Below are 27,779 nucleotides of genomic sequence, written 5' to 3'. Positions count from 1 at the left end.
CACCTGGACACAACACCTCCACCTGCACACAACACCTCCACATCTCCACCTGCACACAACACCTCCACCTGCACACCACACCTCCACCTGCACACCACACCTCCACCTTCACACAACACCTCCACCTGCACACCACACCTCCACTGCACACACACCTCCACAACACACCACACCTCCACCTGCACACCACACCTCCACCTGCACACCACACCTCCACCTTCACACAACACCTCCACCTGCACACCACACCTCCACACAACACCTGCACACAACACCTCCACATCTCCACCTGCACACCACACCTCCACCTGCACACCACACCTCCACCTGCACACCACACCTCCACCTGGACCCACACACAGTGAGCGTGACCCTTACCTGGGTCGTGTGGTAGCTGCATGGGGTTGCTGTCAGTACTGTAGGTCGACGCTGGTCGACGCTTGTGTCGATGTCGACGACCTCGACCACGGACCCCACCGCCCATCTGGAGGGGGGGGAGGGGGGGAGGGGAGGGAGACGGGAGGGAAGGGAAGGGAGGAAGGGAAGGGGAGGGGAGAGGGGGGAGGGGGGAGGGTAAACAATGGTTAGATTATGTGGAAAATTATTTTAGTTTTTGGTTTTTTTTTTTTTTGGTCTTCGACCAATTGGGTCGTTAAGACTGTCTAGGTCAAGTTATAATGACTAATTGAAGTGATTTGAAGACCTTCAAATGGTAAATGAATAGTTCAAAGACCATACAGGCTCTCACTGTATATATGGTCCTTGCTAAGACCATACAGGCTCTCACTGTATATATGGTCCTTGCTAAGACCATACAGGCTCTCACTGTATATATGGTCCTTGCTAAGACCATACAGGCTCTCACTGTATATATGGTCCTTGCGAAGACCATACAGGCTCTCACTGTATATATGGTCCTTGCTAAGACCATACAGGCTCTCACTGTATATATGGTCCTTGCTAAGACCATACAGGCTCTCACTGTATATATGGTCCTTGCTAAGACCATACAGGCTCTCACAGTATATATGGTCCTTGCTAAGACCATACAGGCTCTCACTGTATATATGGTCCTTGCTAAGACCATACAGGCTCTCACTGTATACATGGTCCTTGCTAAGACCATACAGGCTCTCACTGTATATATGGTCCTTGCTAAGACCATACAGGTTCTCACTGTATATATGGTCCTTGCTAAGACCATACAGGCTCTCACTGTATATATGGTCCTTGCTAAGACCATACAGGCTCTCACTGTATATATGGTCCTTGCTAAGACCATACAGGCTCTCACTGTATATATGGTCCTTGCTAAGACTATACAGGCTCTCACAGTATATATGGTCCTTGCTAAGACCATACAGGCTCTCACTGTATATATAGTCCTTGCTAAGACCATACAGGCTCTCACAGTATATATGGTCCTTGCTTAGACCATACAGGCTCTCACAGTATATATGGTCCTTGCTAAGACCATACAGGCTCTCACTGTATATATGGTCCTTTAAAAAGATATAAGAAATTTCAGTCATATGAGAGGATATATACAAGAGTCAAATGAATATCTATAATAAGACAGAGGGAGGAAAGATGAATGAGAGTTTATGGAGTCATACGAGAGTCTAAAATGAATAGATGATGAATAATGGCCAAATAAGGTACTATACAGCTGAACGATGAGGGCCAAATAAGGTACTATACAGCTGAACGATGAGGGCCAAATAAGGTACTACACAGCTGAACGATGAGGGCCAACTAAGGTACTATACAGCTGAATGATGAGGGCCAAATAAGATACTACACAGCTGAACGATGAGGGCCAAACAAGGTACTATACAGCTGAACGATGAGGGTCAAATAAGATACTACACAGCTGAACGATGAGGGTCAAATAAGGTACTATACAGCGGAACGATGAGGGCCAAATAAGGTACTATACACTAAACGATGAGGGCCAAATAAGGTACTATACAGCTGAACAATAAGGGCCAAATAAGGTGCTATACAGCTGAACAATGAGGGCCAAATAAGGTACTATACAGCTGAACGATGAGGGCCAAATAAGGTACAATACAGCTGAACGATGAGGGCCAAATAAGGTACTATACAGCTGAACGATGAGGTCCAAATGTATAATTTACAAGCCATGGACAGACTGAGGTGGTCCTGGACACAACTGTGGTCATAACTACGCGTCTCAGAGAGGGCATGAGACAACATATGCCAAGAAAGGGGGAGAGTAGGTCTGAAACAGAGAGAGAGAGAGAGAGAGAGAGAGAGAGAGAGAGAGAGAGAGAGAGAGAGAGAGAGAGAGAGAGAGAGAGTGTGTGATGGGCCCCTTCCCCTTAATGACGGGCACCTACCCCCTTGTGATGGGTCACTCTACTCCCCCCTAGTGATGGGCACTGGGCCCCTTCACCCTGGTGATGGGTCACTCCCCCTAGTGATGGGCACTGGGCCCCTTCCCCTTAATGACAGGCACCTACCCCTTTGTGATGGGTCACTCTCTCTCCCCCTAGTGATGGGCACTGGGCCCCTTCACCCTGGTGATGAGCCCCTCCCCCATAGTGATGGGCACCTACCCTCTAGTGATGGACCCCTTCACCCTGGTGATGGGCACCTACCTCCTAGTGATGGGCCCCTTCACCCTAGTGATGATGAGCCCCTCCCCCATAGTGATGTGCACCTACCCTCTAGTGATGGACCACTTCACCCCTGGTGGTGATGATGAGCCCCTCCCCTCACTGGTGATGGACCCCTTCACCCCTGGTGTTGATGATGAGCCCCTCCCCCATAGTGATGTGCACCTACCCTCTAGTGATGGACCACTTCACCCCTGGTGGTGATGATGAGCCCCTCCCCTCACTGGTGATGGACCCCTTCACCCCTGGTGTTGATGATGAGCCCCTCCCCTCACTGGTGATGGGCACTTACCCCATCAGCCTCCTGCAGGCTGGCTCGTACCTCCTCAGTAAACTCAGTTTCTGCGTACACAGACGACTCGGCCTCCGAACACGAACACGAACACGCCGAACACACCCCATCACCCCCTTCCTCCTCCCCTTCCTCCTCCTCCAGGCAGTCGCTCTCGGCCTCCTCCAGGGGCGCCACGCCCACCTCCAAGGGCGGCAGAGACCCCCCCGGGGCAAGGGTCCCGGCATGGGGCCCGTTGGGCAAGTGGGCGGTGTGGGTGGCGGGCGGCTGGGCGGCACTGGACGGCGGTGTGGGCGGGGGGGCGGGGGCCTCGAAGGTTGGGGGGGCCTGGGCCAGGGCGGCGACCCCCCGCTCAGAGGTCATGACCTGGCTACCACAGGTCGAGGTCTTGACCCCAACTTTCATACTCTCCTCCTCTGGGGGAAAGAGAGTCATATCAATCTATCTATCCATCTATCTATCTGTCTATCTATCTATCTATCTATATATATATTCTTTTTAATATGTCTCTATCTATCTATCTATACTTTTCTTTCTATCTATATGTATATATATATTTTTTCATATCTCTCTCTCTCTCTCTCTCTCTCTCTCTCTCTCTCTCTCTCTCTCTCTCTCTCTCTCTCTCTATATATATATATATATATATATATATTCTTTTTTCATCTCTCTCTCTCTCTCTCTCTCTCTCTCTCTCTCTCTCTCTCTCTCTCTCTATATATATATATATATATATATATATATATATATATATTCTTTTTTCATATCTATCTATTGATCTATCTATCTATCTATCTATCTCTCTCTCTCTCTCTCTCTCTCTCTCTCTCTCTCTCTCTCTCTCTCTATATATATATATATATATATATATATATATATATATATATATATATATATATATTTTCTTTTCTTTCACACTATTCGCCATTTCCCGCGTTAGCGAGGTAGCGTTAAGAACAGAGGACTGAGCCTTTGAGGAAATATCCTCACCTGGCCCCCTTCTCTGTTCTTTCTTTTGGAAAAAAAAAAAAAAACGAGAGGGGAGGATTTCCAGCCCCCCGCTCCCTCCCTTTTTAGTCGCCTTCTACGACACGCAGGGAATACGTGGCAAGTATTCTTTCTCCCCTATCCCCAGGGATATATATATATATATATATATATATATATATATATATATATATATATATATATATATATATATATATATATATATATATTCTCTTTTCATATCTATCTATCCCATTTCCATGCTCTTCCTTACCAATCAAGCTTTCCGTTCCAATCAGGACAATCCTTGGTCAATATCCAATCACCAATCATCTCCCTCATGTGCATCATTACCCCACCGATCGACAACCCAATCACATTCCTAATCTTACGATCTATTCCCCAGAAAGATTGGTTCCTCTCGCTCCAGTCTCCCAATCAGATGCCTCTCCCATTCCTTGCCTACCAATCACCAACCCCACCTTCCTCTCCAATTGCCAATCATATGCTTCCATTCTCAATTACCAATCCCATGCCTCTCTCTCTCTCTCTCTCTCTCTCTCTCTCTCTCTCTCTCTCTCTCTCTCTCTCTCTCTCTCTCTCTCTCCCTCTCCACCAGTCGACCAATCCGCACAAGCCTTTCCCTACATCCACTGACCAATCAACTGCCTCTCCCTCCCCGACACCACTGACCAATCAACTGCCTCTCTCTCCCCCACACCACTGACCAATCAACTGCCTCTCTCTCCCCAACACCACTGACCAATCAACTGCCTCTCTCTCTCCCTCCATCCACTGACCAATCAACTGCCTCCCTCCCCAACACCACTGACCAATCAACTGCCTCTCTCTCTCCCTCCATCCACTGACCAATCAACTGCCTCCCTCCCCCGACACCCCTGACCAATCAGCTGCCTCCACCCGTTGCCAGGGCTCACCGGAGAGTTGGTGCATTTGCCTGAAGGCTTCGATATCCTCGCCCAGTGCCTTCAGTGCCTCGTACGTGAGCGACGGGAGGGAACTTTGGACTCCTCTCTCCACCACCTTCTCCATCCCCGAGGTCGTGGACACACCTGCGATGGGAAAGGTCAAACTCTTGGTCAAATGAGGTCATGAGGTCATATACATATATATATATATTCCTACGAGTCCACTGGGGAAAATGAAACACGATGTTCCCAAGTGCACTTTCGTGTCATAATCACATGATCAGGGGAGACACAAGAGAGAAATATAACAGTCAGTTGATATACAACGAAGAGACGAAGCTAGGACGCCATTTGGTAAACATGTGATTGTGCAAGACAGATAACGAGTGTATCATAAACTTGTTATGTAGACAAGAAGGGGAATTGTTTACAGAATTTTATCAACAATAAAGTTATCCAATTTATATAGACCATCACTAACATTAAGATTATAATTCTTTGTGTATTTAATAATAGAAGATTCAATGATGTTTCTCTTGGTAATAGAGTTAGAGTTAATAACTGAGATGGCGTTACTCCAGTTAATACAATGATCATAGTTTTTAACGTGATTAAACAAGGCATTTGATTCTTGTCCCGTTCTTATACTATATTTATGTTGCTTAAGTCTAATAGAAAGATCCTTACCAGTCTGACCAACATAAAATTTATCACAGTTTCCACAAGGCACTTTATAGATGCACCCAGGAGAATAAATACACACACACACACACACACACACACACACACACACACACACACACACACACACATATATATATATATATATATATATATATATATATATATATATATATATATATATATATATATATATATATATATATATATCTCATACTATTCGCCATTTCCCGCGATAGCGAGGTAGCGTTAAGAACAGAGGACTGGGCCTTTGAGGGAATATCCTCACCTGGCCCCCTTCTCTGTTCCTTCTTTTGGAAAATAAAAAAAAAACAACAATCGAGAGGTGAGGATTTCCAGCCCCCCCCCCCCCGCTCCCTCCCCTTTTAGTCGCCTTCTACGACACAACACCACCACCCCGGACGTGAGGCCACGTTTCCCACTCACCGGAGGGGGCGTCGGAGGTCGTAGAGGTGAAGGAGGAGGCCATGGAGGAGGGGAGGTAGTAGCCAGCAGGGGCGTACTGCAGAGAAGCCGACTCGTAGATGGCCGAGTTGCGACACAGACGGTGGTGTGACGTGCCCGGGGAAGGCAGAGACGGTCTGCTGGTGGAGACAGAAGAGACACAGAGAGACATTATCAGGGAGACGAGTCTCTCTCTTCCTCCCTTCCTTTAGACCTCCCTCTCCCATCCCTCTCACTGGTGGGGGGAGAAGGGGGGAGAAAAAGAGGGAGGGGCGCGTGGAGGAGGAAGAGAGAAGAGTAGGAGACATGGGGACTATATTGTCTCCCTTTTACGACATGTACTGCAGGCAGGGAGAGATAGCTAGGGAGAGATAGGTAGGGAGAGATAGCTAGGGAGGAGATGGCTAGGGAGGAGATAGCTAGGGAGGAGATGGCTAGGGAGGAGATAGCTAGGGAGGAGATAGCTAGGGAGGAGATGGCTAGGGAGGAGATAGCTAGGGAGGAGATGGCTAGGGAGGAGATGGCTAGGGAGGAGATGGCTAGGGAGGAAATGGACTATCTACCTAAAAGGAAGTGGACCGAGATTAGGAAATATTAAGGGAGAACATGGCGTGTATAAAGGGAGGAAAGGGTTCTCAGTGTATTGCAAAGTCTATATTCTTGGATTCAGGGAGTGAATGTAAACACTTGATTTACAATGGTCTATTATTGGATTCAGGGAGTGAATGTAAACACTTGATTTACAATGGCCTATTCTTGGTTTCAGGGAGTAAATGTAAACACTGATTTACAATGGTCTATTATTGGATTCAGGGAGTGAATGTAAACACTTGATTTACAATGGTCTATTCTTGAATTTAGGGAGGAAATGTAAACACTAATTTACAATGATCTATTCTTGGATTCAGGGAGGAAATGTAAACACTTAATTTACAGCTCCCTGCTCTTAGATTCAGGGAGCGAGTTAGAATAGCCCTTCCCTCTCAAAGTTAGGGTGCAAATCTAACTTTTTCTAAGGACGGAGGGCAGTAGGGTAAGTTAGAAATACCTAATTAAGTTAGACTGAACGAACACAACAAGGCAATTCCTTATAGATAGATCTATCTTTTGACTAACAGATAGAGAGCATAGAAGGATTATCTATACCCTGGCTAGAAACATCTATCCTTAGAATTAGACAGACGAAGGGCAAAGCTCTTAGAAATACTAGCACGACACATTCTAAAACCTAACTGGGTCGTATAGATAGTGTTAGAAATGGACGGAATTGGTTAGAAGACACGGTGTTAGAATGGTGTTAGAAGACACGGTGTTAGAATGATCAGTTAGAAGACACAGTGTTAGAATGGTGTTAGAAGACAGTGTTAGAATGGTGTTAGAAGACACAGTGTTAGAATGGTGTTAGAAGACACAGTGTTAGAATGGTGTTAGAAGACACGGTGTTAGAATGATCAGTTAGAAGACACAGTGTTAGAATGATCAGTTAGAAGACACAGTGTTAGAATGATCAGTTAGAAGACACAGTGTTAGAAGACACAGTGTTAGAATAGTGTTAGAAGACACAGTGTTAGAATGATCAGTTAGAAGACACAGTGTTAGAATGACCTGTTAGAAGACACAGTGTTAGAATGATCAGTTAGAAGACACAGTGTTAGAATGACCTGTTAGAAGACACAGTGTTAGAATGATCAGTTAGCTGGCCCAGAAAGTGAGCAAGACGACCACAGAGGACCTGAGAAAGTGAGCTAGCTCACTTTCTCACTTCTCGTACTTAAGAGAAATACTAGTACAGCTCTGTTAGCTAATGAGAATGTTAGATTAGGTTAGGTTAGAGAGTTGTATGTTGATATATGGCATATATGACGCTGGGTATATCAGAGTAGGTATATTATCCACAGTATATCACACTTATATTCCAAATATGCAATATATGATACACATATAATTAAGGATATCTATCTTAATAATAGTTATGCATTGAAAAAGAGAAAGAATTAACATGGCAGCCATTAACACAGGAGTCACCAAGTTTAACATAGGAGGCATTATGTTAACATATGAGTCACCAAGTTTAACATGGGGGTCAGCATGTTTAACACAGGAGTCATTATGTTAACATATGAGTCACCAAGTTTAACATGGGGGTCACCATGTTTAACACAGGAGGCATCATGTTAACATAGGAGTCACCTGGTTTAACATGGAGGGTCACCATGTTTAACATGGGAGGTCATCAAGTTCAACATGGCAGGTCACCAGGTTATCACAGGTCACCAGTCTAACACAGGTCACCAGGTTACCACAGGTCACCCGTCTAGCACAGGTCACCAGGTTACCACAGGTCACCAGTCTAACACAGGTCCACGTCTAACACAGGTCACCAGGTTACCACAGGTCACCAGTCTAACACAGGTCACCCGTCTAACACAGGTCACCAGGTTACCACAGGTCACCCGTCTAACACAGGTCACCAAGTTACCACAGGTCACCCGTCTAACACAGGTCACCCGTTTAACACAGGTCCACGTCTAACACAGGTCACCAGGTTACCAAAGGTCACCTGTCTAACACAGGTCACCAGGTTACCACAGGTCACCCGTCTAACACAGGTCACCAAGTTACCACAGGTCATCCGTCTAACACAGGTCACCCGTCTAACACAGGTCCACGTCTAACACAGGTCACCAGGTTACCAAAGGTCACCAGTCTAACACAGGTCACCCGTCTAACACAGGTCACCAGGTCACCTCAGGTCACCCGTCTAACACAGGTCACCAGTCTAACACAGGTCACCAGGTTACCACAGGTCACCCGTCTAACACAGGTCACCAGGTTACCACAGGTCACCCGTCTAACACAGGTCACCAGGTTACCACAGGTCACCCGTCTAACACAGGTCACCAGGTCACCACAGGTCACCAAGTTACCACAGGTCACCAGTCTAACACAGGTCACCAGGTTACCACAGGTCACCAGGCTACCACAGGTCACCCGTCTAACACAGGTCACCAAGTTACCACAGGTCACCAGGTTACCACAGGTCACCCGTCTAACACAGGTCACCTGATCACCACAAGTCACCAGTCTAACACAGGTCACCAGGTTACCACAGGTCACCCGTCTAACACAGGTCACCACAGGTCATCCGTCTAACACAGGTCACCACAGGTCACCCGTCTAACACAGGTCACCAGGTTACCACAGGTCACCAGATCACCCGTCTAACACAGGTCACCACGTCACCACAGGTCACCCGTCTAACACAGGTCACCAGGTCACCAAGTTACCACAGGTCACCAGTCTAACACAGGTCACCAAGTCATCACAGGTCACCAGGTCATCACAGGTCACCAGGTTACCACAGGTCACCAGTCTAACACAGGTCACCAGGTTAACACAGGTCACCAGTCTAACACAGGTCACCAGGTTACCACAGGTCACCAGGTCATCACAGGTCACCAGGTTACCACAGGTCACCAGTCTAACACAGGTCACCCGTCTAACACAGGTCAACGCAGGTCACCCGTCTACCACAGGTCACCACAGGTCAGCAGGTTACCACAGGTCACCAGTCTAACACAGGTCACCAGTCTAACACAGGTCACCAGGTTAACACAGGTCACCACAGGTCACCCGTCTACCACAGGTCAGCAGGTCTCACGTGGGAGCAGGTCACGTACTGACCTGGAGGCCACACTGTCCGGGTAGGGCGGGAGAGGCGAGGCAGAGGCGTACACGTGGGAGGGGCAGACGGCGTGGGCGTGGTGCTCCGGGCGGGCGTGGTAGCAGGCGTGCCGCGCGGAGAGCGTGGGCGTGTAGTGGGCCTCCGAGTACCCTGACTCGCCCATGGCGCGGGGGATGTGGCGCCCCGCGCAGTAGCAGGGCGTGTGGGTCCGCCCGTCCGGCAGCTGGCGTGGCAGAGAGAGAGAGAGAGAGAGAGAGAGAGAGAGAGAGAGAGAGAGAGAGAGAGAGAGAGAGAGAGAGAGAGAGAGAGAGATACAGGATAATGTATTATAATGTATTAAGATATAACAATATGGTATGGTAATAAGATAACATATAGTGATGAAATAAGATTTAACAATATGGTATGATAATAAGATAAGATATAATAATGTAATAAGATATGGTAATTCAATAAGATGTAATAATGTAATAACAATAATATCAATAAGATATGATAATTCAATAAGATATAATAATTCAATAAGATATGATAATTCAATAAGATATGATAATTCAATAAGATATAATAATTCAATAAGATATGATAATTCAATAATATATGATAATTCAATAAGATATAATAATTCAATAAGATATGATAATTCAATAAGATATGATAATTCAATAATATATGATCATGTAATAAAACATGATAATTCAATATGATAATGTAATATGATAATTCAATATAATAATGTAATATGATAATTCAATATGATAATGTAATATGATAATTCAATATAATAATGTAATATGATAATTCAATATGATAACGTAATATGATAATTCAATATGATAACGTAATAAGATATGATAATTCAATATAATAATGTAATAAGATAATTCAATATAATAATGTAATATGACAATCAATATGATAATGTAATGATATGATAATTTATCATGATAATGTAATAAGATAATTCGATATGATAATGTAATAAGACGCGATAATTGAATATGATAATGTAAGAAGATATGATAATTCAATGATAATGAAGTAAGATATGATAATTCAATATAACAATGTAATATAATATGATAATTCAATATGATGTAATATAATAATTCAATATCATAAGGTAATGTGATAATTCAATATGATAATGTAATAAGATATATTTCAATATAATAATGTAATAAGACATGATAATACAATATGATAATGTAATAAAATATGATAATACAATATGATAATGTAATAAAATATGATAATGTAATAAAATATGATAATACAATATGATAATGTAATAAAATATGATAATACAATATGATAATGTAATATGATAATTCAGTAAGATATAACAGTATATTAAGGTATGATAATGTAAAAAGATAAAATAATGTAATAAAATATGACAATTCAATAAGATATAACACTGTAATAAGGCATAATAATGAAAAAAGATAAAATAATATAATGCGATATGATAATTCAATAAGATACAGCAGAGTAATGATGTATAATAATGTAATAAGATAATTCAATAAGATTTAATAGTGTAATAATGTAATATGATAATTCAATGAGATATATCAGTGTAATAGGGTATAATAATAAGGTAAAATAATGTAATATGATAATTCAATTAAATATAGCAGTGTAATAAGGTATAATAATAAGGTGAAATAATGTAATATGATAATTCAATAAGATATAACAGTGTAATAAGGTATTATAATGTAATACGATGAAATAATGTAATATGATAATTCAGTAAGATGTAAGTGTAATAAGGTAATACAATGTAGTAAGATAAAATAATGTAACAATTCAATAAGATATAACTGAAATAAGGTATCATAATGTAATAATATGAAATAATGTAATAAGATACGAAATAATCTATTATAGAAATAATGTAATAAGATACGAAATAATCTATTATATTATAATTCAGTAAGATATAACAGTGTAATAAGGTATCATAATGTAATAAGATAAAATAATGTAATAAGATAATTCAATAATATAACAGTGTAATAAGGTATCATATTGTAATAAGATAAAATAATGTAATAAGATAATTCAATAATATAACAGTGTAATAAGGTATCATAATATAATAAGATGAAATAATGTAATAAAATAATTCAATAATATAACAGTGTAATAAGGTATCATAATGTAATAAGATAAAATAATGTAATAAAATAATTCAATAATATAACAGTGTAATAAGGTATCATAATGTAATAAGATAAAATAATGTAATAAGATAATTCAATAATATAACAGTGTAATAAGGCATCATAATGTAATAAGATGAAATAATGTAATAAAATAATTCAATAATATAACAGTGTAATAAGGTATCATAATATAATAAGATGAAATAATTCAATAAGGTACGAAAATAGGGTAATAATGGGTCAGACTTACCCCTGGGGGAGGGAGGCATGGGAGAGGGGGGGCCGAGAGCATGGGTCGCGCCCCCTTCAGACGACGAAGTGTATTTGTCCCATCTGGGCGGGAAGGGGGAGGAAAGAAAACGAGATGTGGTCATCACCAAAGAAAGCGGTAGCTGCTTTTGCATTCACAGAAAATGGTCATCGGGTAGAACTCTCAGAAAAAAAAAATGTGAGTGGCTTGCATTATTAGAAAACGGTGGGAAGACCTCGTGAGAGAAAATGGGAGGTCGTTTGCATTCACAGAAAACTGTAGTTTAAGAGAAAACGGGAGGTAGTTTTGCATTCACAGAAAAAGGTAAGGGGGGGCTTGCAATATTAGAAAACAGTGGGAAGTTTGCATCAACAGAAAACGATAGGTAGTTTCAAGTCACAGAATTAAGCAAGTGGTTTGAAGTGATAGAAAACGGGGAATAATGTGCACTGAGAAAGTTAAGAGAAAGTGAATGCTTTCATAAGAAAACGGTAATTGTGGTCGCTAAAAGAAAGTGGGAATATCATTTTTTTTTTTTTTTAGAAAACGATGAATTATTCACATTTGAGAGAATGACTAAAATGACATCTATTGCTCACATTAGAAAATATATGTCATTATATAGACAGATGAAACAGAAAAAGGAAAACTGCTCTAATTATATAGAAAACGCATTTAAAAATATGGATAGAAAACATAAAGTTGGTTGATCCAACACTAAATACAATTGCAAGAGAGAGAGAGAGAGAGAGAGAGAGAGAGAGAGAGAGAGAGAGAGAGAGAGAGAAATACGAATCAAATGAAAAACAGAATAGAACACCTTAAGTATAGAAACCGGGATGCTATTGAGGGGTTTACAGAAAACGGCGGAGGGGGTGGGAGCCATCAAGGAGTGTTAAGTGTACATAGAGATAATGTGATAAGAAGAAAAATATATATGTGACAACAGAAATATGAATTGATATCATACATCTGTCAGAATTTACACTCTCTCTCTCTCTCTCTCTCTCTCTCTCTCTCCTTCTTTTTCTCTCTCCCTTCTCTCTCTCTCTCCCTCTCCCCTCCTCTCTGTCTCTCTCTCTCTCTCCCTTCTCTCTCTCTCTCTCTCTCTCTCTCTCTCTCTCTCTCTCTCTCTCTCTCTCTCTCTCTCTCTCTCTCTCTCTTCCTCCCTCCCTCTCCCCTCCTCTCTGTCTCTCTCTCTCTCTCTCTCTCTCTCTCTCTCTCTCTCTCTCTCTCTCTCTCTCTCTCTCTTCCTCCCTCCCTCTCTCCCCTCCTCTCTCTCTCTCTCTCTCTCTCTCTCTCTCTCTCTCTCTCTCTTTCTCTCACCTGTGTAGAAGTTTCTCTCAGTGGAAGTCTTCGCGTGACCAAGGCTGTGCTTCTCACCGCCTCCCTCACCGGTGCTGCGGTGCTCCTCCTGGTGGGATTTTAGCTGCCGAGGGGGATTAATAATGTGGGATTAATATGGCGGGGATTAATAATGAGGGATTAATAATGTGGGATTAATAATGAGGGATTAATAATGAGGGATTAATAATGTGGGATTAATAATGAGGGATTAATAATGTGGGATTAATAATGAGGGATTAATAATGAGGGATTAATAATGAGGGATTAATAATGAGGGATTAATAATGTGGGATTAATAATGTGGGATTAATAATGTGGGATTAATAATGTGGGATTAATAATGAGGGATTAATAATGTGGGATTAATAATGAGGGATTAATATGGCGGGGATTAATATGGCGGGGATTAACGGGGAATTTAGGGTGGGGGATTAAACTATGGGGGTTTATGGTGGGTTTAACTATGGGGGATTTATTGTGGGGGATTTATGGTAGGGATTTATTATGGGGATTTATGTCGGGATTTCTTGTATGGGATGTACAGCTAGGGATTTACTGTGAGGATTTGTGGTTTAATCTATCAATGTTTATCAGGGAATTTTTTATGTCGGGATTTCTGGGGTAGATTTATGAACGGGGATTTATGTAGAGAATGTGTGATGGGGATTCATGCAGGGATTAATCTTAGGGATTTATAATTGGATTAATGGGGTAAGACTAATGGAATGGATTCAATGGTGGTGGATTAACTGAGGATTTATGGTGGATATAAATGATGGGGATTAACGATAAGGGATTATACGTGAATCACAAGGGGAAATAATATAGAGAATGTGGTTTCAGGAGGATCTAATCCTAGGGATTTAGATGAGGGATTAATTTGCGATCACTTCATTGAAATTGGCGGAGTTTGTAGGGAGATTAATTTGTAAGTTTGTATAAGGATTGACATGAGAGTAGATAATACAGATACATTAATATCTAAAGGACTTACATCCCTTAAATATGGAGTAATGGGTGATTAATAAAGACAGGCGATTAATGCGCGGGATTACAGATGGATTAATGCACGGCATTACAGACGGATTGCGAGGTAGCGCAAGGAAACAGACGAAAGAATGGCCCAACCCACCCCCATACACATGTATACACATACACGTTCCACACACGCAAATATACATACCTATACATTTCAATGTATACATATATATACACACACAGACATATACATATATACACATGTACATAATTCATACTGTCTGCCTTTATTTATTACCATCACCACCTCGCCACACATGTAATAACAACCCCCTCCCCCCCTCATGTGTGCGAGGTAGCGCTAGGAAAAGACAACAAAGGCCCCATTCGTTCACACTCAGTCTCTAGCTGTCATGCAATAATGCCCCGAAACCACAGCTCCCTTTCCACATCCAGGCCCCAAAGAACTTTCCATGGTTTACCCCAGACGCTTCAAATGCCCTGGTTCAATCTATTGACAGCACGTCGACCCCGTTATACCACATCGTTCCAATACACACTATTCCTTGCACGCCTTTCACCCTCCTGTATGTTCAGGCCCCGATCACTTAAAATCTTTTTCACTCCATCTTTCCACCTCCAATTAGGTCTCCCACTTCTCCTCGTTCCCTCCATCTCAGACACATATATCCTCTTGGTCAATCTTTCCTCACTCATTCTCTCCATATGACCAAACCATTTCAAAACACACTCTTCTGCTCTCTCAACCACACTCTTTTTTATTACCACACATCTCTCTTGCCCTATTATTACTTACTCGATAAACCACCTCACACCACACATTGTCCTCAAACATCTCATTTCCAGCACATCCACTCTCCTCCGCACAACTCTATCCATAGCCCACGCCTCGCAACCATACAACATTGTTGGAACCACTATTCCTTCAAACATACCCATTTTTGCTTTTCGAGATAATGTTCTCGACTTCCACACTTTCTTCAAGGCTCCCAGAATTTTCGCCCCCTCCCCCACCCTATGATTCACTTCCGCTTCCATGGTTCCATCCGCTGCCAGATCCACTCCCAGATATCTAAAACACTTCACTTCCTCCAGTTTTTCTCCATTCAAACTTACCTCCCAATAGACTTGACCCTCAACCCTACTGTACCTAATAACCTTGCTCTTATTCACATTTACTCTCAACTTTCTTCTTTCACACACTTTACCAAACTCAGTCACCAGCTTCTGCAGTTTGTCACAAGAATCAGGCACCAGCGCTGTATCATCAGCGAACAACAACTGACTCACTTCCCAAGCTCTCTAATCCACAACAGACTGCATGCTTGCCCCTCTTTCCAAAACTCTTGCATTCACCTCCCTAACAACCCCATCCATAAACAAATCAAACAACCATGGAGACATCACACACCCCTGCCGCAAAACTACATTCACTGAGAACCAATTACTTTCCTCTCTTCCTACACGTACACATGCCTTACATCCTCGATAAAAACTTTTCACTGCTTCTAACTTGCCTCCCACACCATATATTCTTAATACCTTCCACAGAGCATCTCTATCACCTCTATCATATGCCTTCTCCAGATCCATAAATGGTACATACAAATCCATTTGTTTTTCTAAGCATTTCTCACATACATTCTTCAAAGTAAACACCTGATCCACACACCTACCATTTCTGAAACCACACTGCTCTTCCCCAATCTGATGCTCTGTACATGCCTTCACCCTCTCAATCAATACCCTCCCATATAATTTACCAGGAATACTCAACAAACTTATACCTCTGTAATTTGAGCACTCACTCTTATCCCCTTTGCCTTTGTACAATGGCACTATGCACGCATTCCGCCAATCCTCAGGCACCTCACCATGAATCATACATACATTAAATAACCTTACCAACCAGTCAACAATACAGTCACCCCCTTTTTTAATAGATTCCATTGCAATACCATCCAAACCTGCTGCCTTACCGGCTTTCATCTTCCGCAAAGCTTTTACTACCTCTTCTCTGTTTACCAAATCATTTTCCCTAACCCTCTCACTCTGCACACCACCTCGACCAAAACACCCTATATCTGCCACTCTATCATCAAACACATTTAACAAACCTTCAAAATACTCACTCCATCTCCTTCTCACATCACCACTACTTGTTATCACCTCCCCATTAGCCACCTTCACTGAAGTTCCCATTTGTTCCCTTGTCTTATGCACATTATTTACCTCCTTCCAAAACATCTTTTTATTCTCCCTAAAATTTAATGATACTCTCTCACCCCAACTTTCATTTGCCCTCTTTTTCACCTCTTGCACCTTCCTTTTGACCTCCTGCCTCTTTCTTTTATACATCTCCCACTCATTTGCATTATTTCCCTGCAAAAATCGTCCAAATGCCTCTATTCTCTTTCACTAATAATTTTACTTCTTCTTTCCACCACTCACTACCCTTTCTAATCTGTCCACCTCCCACGCTTCTCATGCCACAAGCATCTTTTCCGTAAGCCATCACTGCTTCCCTAAATACATGCCATTCCTCCCCCACTCCCCTTTCCTCCTTTGTTCTGACCTTTTTCCATTCTGTACCCAGTCTTTCCTGGTACTTCCTCACACAGGTCTCCTCAAGCTCACTTACTCTCACCACTCTCTTCACCCCAACATTCTTTCTTCTTTTCTGAATACCTTTACAAATCTTCACCTTCGCCTCCACAAGATAATGATCAGACATCCCTCCAGTTGCACCGTCTCAGCACATTTACATCCAAAAGTCTCTCTTTCGTGCGCCTATCAATTAACACGTAATCCAATAACGCTCTCTGGCCATCTGTCCTACTTACATACGTATACTTATGTATATCTCTCTTTTTAAACCAGGTATTCCCAATCACCAGTCCTTTTTCAGCACACAAATCTACAAGCTCTTCCCCATTTCCATTTACAACACTAAACACCCTATGTATACCAATTATTCCCTCAATTGCCACATTACTCACCTTTGCATTCAAATCATCCATGACTATAACCCGGTCTCGTGCATCAAAACCACTAACACACTCATTCAGCTGCTCCCAAAACACTTGCCTCTCATGATCTTTCTTCTCATGCCCAGGTGCATATGCACCAATAATCACCCATCTCTCTCCATCAACTTTCAGTTTTACCCATATTAATCTAGAATTTACTTTCTTACACTCTATCACATACTCCCACAACTCCTGATTCAGGAGTAGTGCTACTCCTTCCCTTACTCTTGTCCTCTCACTAACCCCTGACTTTACTCCCAAGACATTCCCAAACCACTCTTCCCCTTTACCCTTGAGCTTCGTTTCACTCAGAGCCAAAACATCCAGGTTCCTTCCTCAAACATACTACCTATCTCTCCTTTTTTCACATCTTGGTTACATCCACACACATTTAGGCACCCCAGTCTGAGCCTTCGAGGAGGATGAGCACTCCCCGCGTGACTCCTTCTTCTGTTTCCCATTTTAGAAAGTTAAAATACAAGGAGAGGAGGGTTTCTAGCCACCCGCTCCCGTCCCCTTTAGTCGCCTTCTACGACACGTGAGGAATGCGTGGGAAGTATTCTTTCACCCCTATCCCCAGGGATAATATATATATATATATATATATATATATATATATATATATATATAAGTCAAAGAAAAGTGAGTGTGATTAAAGATCTTAATTCTAAATTATGAGTATTTTTGAGCATTGAGGAATTATGAGTAATTATGAGTACTCATAAGGACTCACAAAGATTTATGAGAAATGATAACTCTATGTTCGTCCTCATATTGTGAGTATCCATGAGCACTCACAGAACTCATGAGAGACGAGAAGACATACATATACCCACCAGGTCGTATGAGTGACCGTGAGTGAGGGATTGTGAGTGCTCACCCAGTGACCGTGAGTGAGGGATTGTGAGTACTCACCCAGTGACCGTGAGTGAGGGATTGTGAGTACTCACCCAGTGACCGTGAGTGAGGGATTGTGAGTACTCACCCAGTGACCGTGAGTGAGGGATTGTGAGTACTCACCCAGTGACCGTGAGTGAGGGATTGTGAGTACTCACCCAGTGACCGTGAGTGAGGGATTGTGAGTACTCACCCAGTGACCGTGAGTGAGGGATTGTGAGTACTCACTGAGTGGTGAGGGAGTGAGTGGGGCGCCAGGAGTGAGGTAGTGGCGTAAGGCCCATCTGAGCCTTCTGGTCCACGGTAAAATGTCACTAGATTCCGTGGTGCTGGCGGCTCACAATCCACCATGCTGCCCGCCGTGTTCATGACCTGTATTGTGAGAGAGGTCAGGTCAGGTCAGGTCAGGTCAGAAGGGGGGATTAAATGTATATCATTCATGAGTGACCTCTGACCCTCATTAACGGGAAGGGGGTCCCAAGTCTCGGGTCTAAGACGGGACCCAGACACGTCCTGACCCACCCACCTTGACCTCGCCGCCCCCGCCGCCGCCCAGGGTGCCGCCGCCGCCGCCGCCGCCACTGCCGCTGCCACCGCCGCCGCCACCGACCTTCTCCAGTTGCCAGCCAGTGTATTCCTGCCACAGACCGCTGTCAGCAGCACTCAGACCACCGAGATTGTCGACCTTATGAACCGACACTGGGGGGAAGATAAGTATAAACAACCTGTTACTTACACACACACACACACACACACACACACACATACTATATATATATATATATATATATATATATATATATATATATATATATATATATATGTGGAAGTGAGTCAATTGTTGTTCGCTGATGATACAGCGCTGGTGGCTGATTCATGTGAGAAACTGCAGAAGCTGGTGACTGAGTTTGGTAAAGTGTGTGAAGAAGAAAGTTAAGAGTAAATGTGAATAAGAGCAAGGTTATTAGGTACAGTAGGGTTGAGGGTCAAGTCAATTGGGAGGTGAGTTTGAATGGAGAAAAACTGGAGGAAGTGAAGTGTTTTAGATATCTGGGAGTGGATTCTGGCAGCGGATGGAACCATGGAAGCGGAAGTGGATCATAGGGTGGGGGAGGGGGCGAAAATTCTGGGAGCCTTGAAGAATGTGTGGAAGTCGAGAACATTATCTCGGAAAGCAAAAATGGGTATGTTTGAAGGAATAGTGGTTCCAACAATGTTGTATAGTTGCGAGGCGTGGGCTATGGATAGAGTTGTGCGCAGGAGGATGGATGCGCTGGAAATGAGATGTTTGAGGACAATGTGTGGTGTGAGGTGGTTTGATCGAGTAAGTAACGTAAGGGTAAGAGAGATGTGTGGAAATAAAAAGAGCGTGGTTGAGAGAGTAGAAGAGGGTGTTTTGAAATGGTTTGGGCACATGGAGAGAATGAGTGAGGAAAGATTGACCAAGAGGATATATGTGTCGGAGGTGGAGGGAACGAGGAGAAGTGGGAGACCAAATTGGAGGTGGAAAGATGGAGTGAAAAAGATTTTGTGTGATCGGGGCCTGAACATGCAGGAGGGTGAAAGGAGGGCAAGGAATAGAGTGAATTGGATCGATGTGGTATACCGGGGTTGACGTGCTGTCAGTGGATTGAATCAAGGCATGTGAAGCGTCTGGGGTAAACCATGGAAAGCTGTGTAGGTATGTATATTTGCGTGTGTGGACGTATGTATATACATGTGTATTGGGGGGGTTGGGCCATTTCTTCGTCTGTTTCCTTGCGCTACCTCGCAAACGCGGGAGAGAGCGGCAAAAAAAAAAAAAAAAAAAAAAAAAATATATATATATATATATATATATATATATATATATATATATATATATATATATATATATATATATATATATATATAAAGCTAAAGAAAGATAAAGAGATACTGGGGTACAGGAAATATATACATAAACATACGTCTCTGTAACACAACCCTTATAGGTGGAATACATTCTGACCCGGAAATACATTATGACCCAGAAATACATTATGACCCGGAAATATCAATAAGATAAATATAAAGTTAGCTCATGTCTTCCATGAAAGAGCACCACCCCCCCACCCACCACCCCAACCCAGACCAATCTGCGTCTCTCTCTCTCTCTCTCTCTCTCTCTCTCTCTCTCTCTCTCTCTCGTGTCGCACCCCCCACCCCCCCCTTGCCCCCCCGTCACACAAGACCCGTTCGTGAATAATGACAGGCAACTCCTGTCATGCACACGGTGACGAGCTGTCACGCTGCCACGGGCCCGTCTGTCATGAGATGGGGGGGCGGGGGAGGGGGGGGGTCGTCATGGATGGATGGACTCACATGACCATATATATACTATATATACATTCTCTTTATCGGCTGTTAAAGCTGTGTGTGTGTGTGTGTGCGTAGCTCCGTGTGTCTGACTATGTGTATGCATGACTGGCCATGTATGGGGGTGTAAGAAGTTATCTATAGATAGTGACCGGATATCTCCAAAGAAAACGTGTGGTTCTAAGATATAAGAAAGTCCCACGGAAAACGAAGGTGTTTCTACTGACCATAGTAAGTCTACGGTTTCCAACCATCCACGTCTAACTATCTGTTCTACCATGGTTAATACTCTCTCTCTCTCTCTCTCTCTCTCTCTCTCTCTCTCTCTCTCTCTCTCTCTCTCTCTCTCTCTCTCTCTCTCTATCTATCTATCTATCTCTCTATCTATCATCGTCACAGCCCTATCTATCCTTCCCAAGGGGACCCCGTGAATGATAAAAAAAGCCAACTGACACAAGTTATTCAGCTTATCTTCGCCTCAAAGTACACCGTCAGAAACACATGTGTTTAACTGATACCATTACGAGAACGTACACAGCACAGAGAGAGAGAGAGAGAGAGAGAGAGAGAGAGAGAGAGAGAGAGAGAGAGAGAGAGAGAGAGAGAGAGAGAGATAAGCATTATCTCCATTAGAAACAAATTACTGTACATTATCGTACGCTGGCAGCCTCGTAAACCAAAACAAAGCGGGGCGGTGTTGCCAAATCACCCGATGTAAACAATCCCACAACTGCACCAGCGGATTAAGCTTTAGCCACATCTGGAGCGGTGGAGCTTAAGCTGAGCTTACAGGAGATTATGTCTTTACTTAAGAGGCCTCCTTGCCACTCCCAAGTAGCTCATCGTATTATCAATTAGGGCTTCTAATGCCCAGAGCGGGGGTGGGTAGATGTGGCAACACTGGTCTGGGTTTCAGATAATGTTTCAAATGGTGTTCGATGACATATGCAATTCAGGTTATCTTTCAACTGTATCGTTTCGTTATCATAATAATTAGTATCATAGACCCTTATCTTTACATGATATATTCATCTGTCATTGAAATATATACGTATATATTGGAAAGGATCACAATTTTGCGCGTGATCAAGATATTGCTATGAGTCCACGGGGGAAAATGAAACACGAAAAGTGTTTTGTACAATCACATGTTTACCAAATGGCGTCCTAGCTACGTCTCTTCGTTGTATATCAACTGACTGTTATATTTCTCTCTTGTGTCTCCCCTGATGATGTGATTATTACACGAAAGTGCACTTGGGAACTTTTCGTGTTTCATTTTCCCCGTGGACTCATAGGAATATATATATATATATATATATATATATATATATATATATATATATATATATATATATATATATATATATTCATTTATTCATTATACTATGTATAAAATAATGACTCATTTGATGGGTCTCACGGAATTTGAAGTGTGCGCTCCAATCAGGAGCGGAGTAATGCTGGACTTCCAAACGGGCAATTACCATACTACATTAAAGGCGGGGATCGCCTTTCCCTTCATTAATTACCCAGCATCAGCCCAGGTCATTAATACTTAATACCCCTGACGCTCCTCTGCCTGGAGCCTGTAATTGCCAATTTCTTGCTGAAGGCGAAGAAAACGTAAAGAACGTCTCTTTGATTAATGCAAATTATATATCTATATATAACTCCTCTCGTTTTCTTTCCCTCAAGGGAAATGTAATCAGGCTCACCATGACATAATTATGCCAAACTCGACTGAGAATTACATTACCATGGACAATCTTTCACCCTAAAATCGTTAATACTATTCAAATTACTTTAAAATCACAATACTCTTACTTCACACACAGGTCTAAGTAATTATAATCTCTCATATCCGATTACACATATCTTACTTGGTTATCTAAAGCTATCTATCGTGCCCTTAAAAACCTTATCATACCATCCTTAACCTAAAATTAAAGAGTTTTTAAGACGATTATATTCAAAGATCCTTAAAAAGAAAATCCCATGTGTTACCCCTTAAACCGTTTCATAATTTATCACTGTAAACTTCAAATGCAACTCTGTTCTTAGTTATCATTTATACGTTAACTAACTTATTTACTTAATGCCATTCAACCCTAGGGCGTTATCTGTGTTGCGCATAGACGCTCCGTAAGCGATAACGAAATATAGATACGTACGATAGATACGAAATAGATGTCCGAATACAAAGGAGACGTTAAATAATTATGGAGACAGGAAGAGAGCGAATTATAAATGGGGGAAAAAGACAATTAACAAAACATTAAATAGAAGAAGGCAACGCTAACAATAGCTGGAGGAAGAGGCGCTAACAATAGCGCAAGGGGAGGGGGGGGTAGGTACGCTAAGAATAGCGAAGGTGAGAGGCAGCATGATGGAGAACCAGAGCAATTGAGAGCGAGCTCTCGATGCTGAGAGAGAGAGAGAGAGAGAGAGAGAGAGAGAGAGAGAGAGAATCTTCTAAAACATTCAATTCTTTGAGAAAGATAGATAAATAGATAGAGAGAGAGAGAGAGAGAGAGAGAGAGAGAGAGAGAGAGAGAGAGAGAGAGAGAGAATCTTCTAAAACATTCAATTCTTTGAGAAAGATAGATAAATAGATAGATAGATAGATAGATAGATAGAGAGAGAGAGAGAGAGAGAGAGAGAGAGAGAGAGAGAGAGAGAGAGAGAGAGAGAGAGAGAGAGAATCTTCTAAAACACTCAATTCTTTGAGAAAGATAGAGAGATAGATAGATAGATGGATAGAGAGAGAGAGAGAGAGAGAGAGAGAGAGAGAGAGAGAGAGAGAGAGAGAGAGAGAGAGAGAGAGAGAGAGAGAGCCTTCTAAAACAAACATTCAATTCTTTGAGAAAGATAGATAAATAGATAGATAGATAGAGATAGAGACATTCTCTCTCTCTCTCTCTCTCTCTCTCTCTCTCTCTCTCTCTCTCTCTCTCTCTCTCTTAAAACATTCAACATTCTCACAACGTGTCCTTGTAAGGCCCAGAGTTCATACACAAAAAAAAATTAATGATGAGAAATATGTGAGAAATCGTGTGGTAAAAGGTATGGGCACATATAACACTATGCACTATGAATTTACATACGATCTTAAAGTATACAAAATATCTGCATATGTAAATTATTCAGATCTATCATACACATCATTCTAGTGTTATTCATTAAATCTGACATGAATTGTGATTCCAGAACACCAATATATATATATATATATATATATATATATATATATATATATATATATATATATATATATATATATATATATATTTTTTTTTTTTTTTTCTTTCTTTTTCTTTCAAACTATTCGCCATTTCCCGCATTAGCGAGGTAGCGTTAAGAACAGAGGACTGGGCCTTTGAGGGAATACCCTCACCTGGCCCAATTCTCTGTTCCTTCTTTTGGAAAATTAAAAAAAAACGAGAGGGGAGGATTTCCAGCCCCCCGCTCCCTCCCCTTTTAGTCGCCTTCTACGACACGCAGGGAATACGTGCGTGGAAAGGATCACAATTCTGCGTGTGATCAAGATATTCCTATGAGTCCACGGGGAAAATGAAACACGATAAGTACCCAAGTGCACTTTCGTGTAATAATCACATCATCAGGGGATACATAAGAGAGAAATATAAGAAACAGTTAATATACATTGCATGTTTACCAACTGGCGTCCTAGCTTCGTCTCTTCGATGTATATCAACTGATTTATATTGCTCTCCTGTGTCTCCCCTGATGATGTGATTATTACACGAAAGTGCACTTGGGAACTTATCGTGCTTCATTTTCCTCGTGGACTCATAGGAATATATATATATATATATATATATATATATATATATATATATATATATATATATATATTTTTTTTTTTTTTTTTTTTTTTTTTTTTTATACTTTGTCGCTGTCTCCCGCGTTTGCGAGGTAGCGCAAGGAAACAGACGAAAGAAATGGCCCAACCCCCCCCCCCCATACACATGTACATACACACGTCCACACACGCAAATATACATACCTACACAGCTTTCCATGGTTTACCCCAGACGCTTCACATGCCTTGATTCAATCCACTGACAGCACGTCAAACCCTGTATACCACATCGCTCCAATTCACTCTATTCCTTGCCCTCCTTTCACCCTCCTGCATGTTCAGGCCCCGATCACACAAAATCTTTTTCACTCCATCTTTCCACCTCCAATTTGGTCTCCCTCTTCTCCTCGTTCCCTCCACCTCCGACACATATATCCTCTTGGTCAATCTTTCCTCACTCATTCTCTCCATGTGCCCAAACCATTTCAAAACACCCTCTTCTGCTCTCTCAACCACGCTCTTTTTATTTCCACACATCTCTCTTACCCTTACGTTACTTACTCGATCAAACCACCTCACACCACACATTGTCCTCAAACATCTCATTTCCAGCACATCCATCCTCCTGCGCACAACTCTATCCATAGCCCACGCCTCGCAACCATACAACATTGTTGGAACCACTATTCCTTCAAACATACCCATTTTTGCTTTCCGAGATAATGTTCTCGACTTCCACACATTTTTCAAGGCTCCCAAAATTTTCGCCCCCTCCCCCACCCTATGATCCACTTCCGCTTCCATGGTTCCATCCGCTGACAGATCCACTCCCAGATATCTAAAACACTTCACTTCCTCCAGTTTTTCTCCATTCAAACTCACCTCCCAATTGACTTGACCCTCAACCCTACTGTACCTAATAACCTTGCTCTTATTCACATTTACTCTTAACTTTCTTCTTCCACACACTTTACCAAACTCAGTCACCAGCTTCTGCAGTTTCTCACATGAATCAGCCACCAGCGCTGTATCATCAGCGAACAACAACTGACTCACTTCCCAAGCTCTCTCATCCCCAACAGACTTCATACTTGCCCCTCTTTCCAGGACTCTTGCATTTACCTCCCTAACAACCCCATCCATAAACAAATTAAACAACCATGGAGACATCACACACCCCTGCCGCAAACCTACATTCACTGAGAACCAATCACTTTCCTCTCTTCCTACACGTACACATGCCTTACATCCTCGATAAAAACTTTTCACTGCTTCTAACAACTTGCCTCCCACACCATATATTCTTAATACCTTCCACAGAGCATCTCTATCAACTCTATCATATGCCTTCTCCAGATCCATAAATGCTACATACAAATCCATTTGCTAGGACGCCAGTTGGTAAACATGCAATGTATATTAACTGTTTCTTATATTTCTCTCTTATGTATCCCCTGATGATGTGATTATTACACGAAAGTGCACATATATATATATATATATATATATATATATATATATATATATATATATATATATATATATATATATATATAATATATATATATATATATATATATATATATATATATATATATATATATATATATATATATATGAAACTTTCTCAAATATTAAATTTCCTATCATATGTTATAGAAGAATAATGGATACATCATCAAACATGGACAAGTATTGTATACTGTTTTCATACAGTGCAAAATATACCAACCCGATTTTGAGTCATTTTCTATGTGTACGTATTTACCTGCCTATTCATCTATCTATCTATCTATCTATCGTTCTACATTCCTAAGTAATTATGTATGTATGTATGTACCTATCTATCCATCTATCTACTTATCGATCTACCTTCCTATCTAGCTATCTATTTCTCTGTCGGATTATTTTCCTACCTATGTATATATATATATATATATATATATATATATATATATATATATATATATATATATATATATATAAATATAAATATAAATATAAATATATATATAAAATATATATATATATATATAAATATGTGTATGTATGTATGTATGTATGTATATATGTATGTATGTATCTATCTATCTATATATCTATCTATCGCGAGCGCCCCTGCATCTCTCTATATTCAGGCAGAGAGGGTCAGACCAAACGAGCTATGACGACCCGGTGCTCGCACTAAACAAAGGACATAAATATGGCTTAATGTGTAAACTCTGGAAGGTAGCATCAGGTATTTCCATAGTAACTGGCCCGGGAAATGGTGAGTTTAATTATGTAAGTGGTGGGTGGAGAGAGAGAGAGAGGGAGAGAGAGAGAGAGAGAAGAGAGAGAGAGAGAGGGAGAGAGAGAGAGAGAGAGAGAGAGAGAGAGGAGAGAGAGAGAGAGAGAGAGGAGAGAGAGAGAGAGAGAGAGGGGGGGGGGGTGAGAGAGAGAGAGAGAGAGAGAGAGAGAGAGAGAGAGAGAGAGAGAGAGAGAGAGAGAGAGAGAGAGAGAGAGAGAGAGAGAGAGAGAAGAGTGAGAGAGAGAGAAGAGAGAGAGGAGAGAGAGAGAAGAGAGAGAGAGGGGGGGGTGAGAGAGAGAGAGAGAGAGAGAGAGAGAGAGAGAGAGAGAGAGAGAGAGAGAGAGAGAGAAAACATTTAAATTTCTTACATACTTTCGGAAGAGGATAATATCAGCTTAATTTCTCTATCTAAAGTTTAAAAATCGAAAAAAAAGTTATATAATTTTCCTGCTTCTACCATTGGAGCTTTATCGATGTGAAACTCTCAAATCTAGTCAATTAATCTAGATTTAATACGGAGAAAATGTAATCAATTTTGCAAATTAATTCTCTTAACTACCAGTGATACATGTTGAGTGCTCGGTGTAGGGTGAGCAGGATATGTATATTTTTAGTTCTCATATAACAGTTGTAAAAAAAGAAGAAATGAAAACTTTTCGAAAACAGGGAATTTTAACATTATATTTAGTAACGTATACAAGAGATATGCTAAACAGAAAAGGCCAGAATCGTAATGGGTAATTAATGAAGATTTTTTCATATGTTATTTCTTTCACTTGATTTTTTTTTTTTCAGAGAAATTAATATTATGATTTTTGAAGGGCGTGTACCCTATTTTCTATCCTGATTTTTCTTTTATCCTTCGTTTTCATTTCATTACCCCTCACACCCTTCTCATAAACATTCATTCACATGTAGATTAATATAAACGTCCATTCCCCCCCCCCCA

General features: G+C 41.5%; 1 protein-coding gene across 1 annotated transcript; it reads right to left on the bottom strand.

Annotated features, from left to right (window-relative positions):
* Positions 1-378: 378 nt before the first annotated feature.
* Positions 379-19,076, bottom strand: LOC139748497 (uncharacterized; the record flags this gene model as incomplete). The annotated part of the gene is made up of 9 exons (XM_071661574.1): positions 379-484; positions 2,935-3,350; positions 4,860-4,994; positions 5,979-6,136; positions 9,681-9,904; positions 12,106-12,188; positions 13,432-13,534; positions 18,606-18,749; positions 18,904-19,076. Coding segments are annotated over 9 exons (1,542 nt in total), but the record flags the coding sequence as incomplete, so codon positions are not given.
* Between the last annotated feature and the right edge of the window lie 8,703 nt (positions 19,077-27,779).

The sequence above is a fragment of the Panulirus ornatus genome, unplaced genomic scaffold (genome assembly GCF_036320965.1).
Source record: "Panulirus ornatus isolate Po-2019 unplaced genomic scaffold, ASM3632096v1 CTG_5203_pilon, whole genome shotgun sequence".
NCBI lineage: Eukaryota > Metazoa > Arthropoda > Malacostraca > Decapoda > Palinuridae > Panulirus > Panulirus ornatus.
This window is presented reverse-complemented; position numbering and strand designations above follow the sequence as displayed.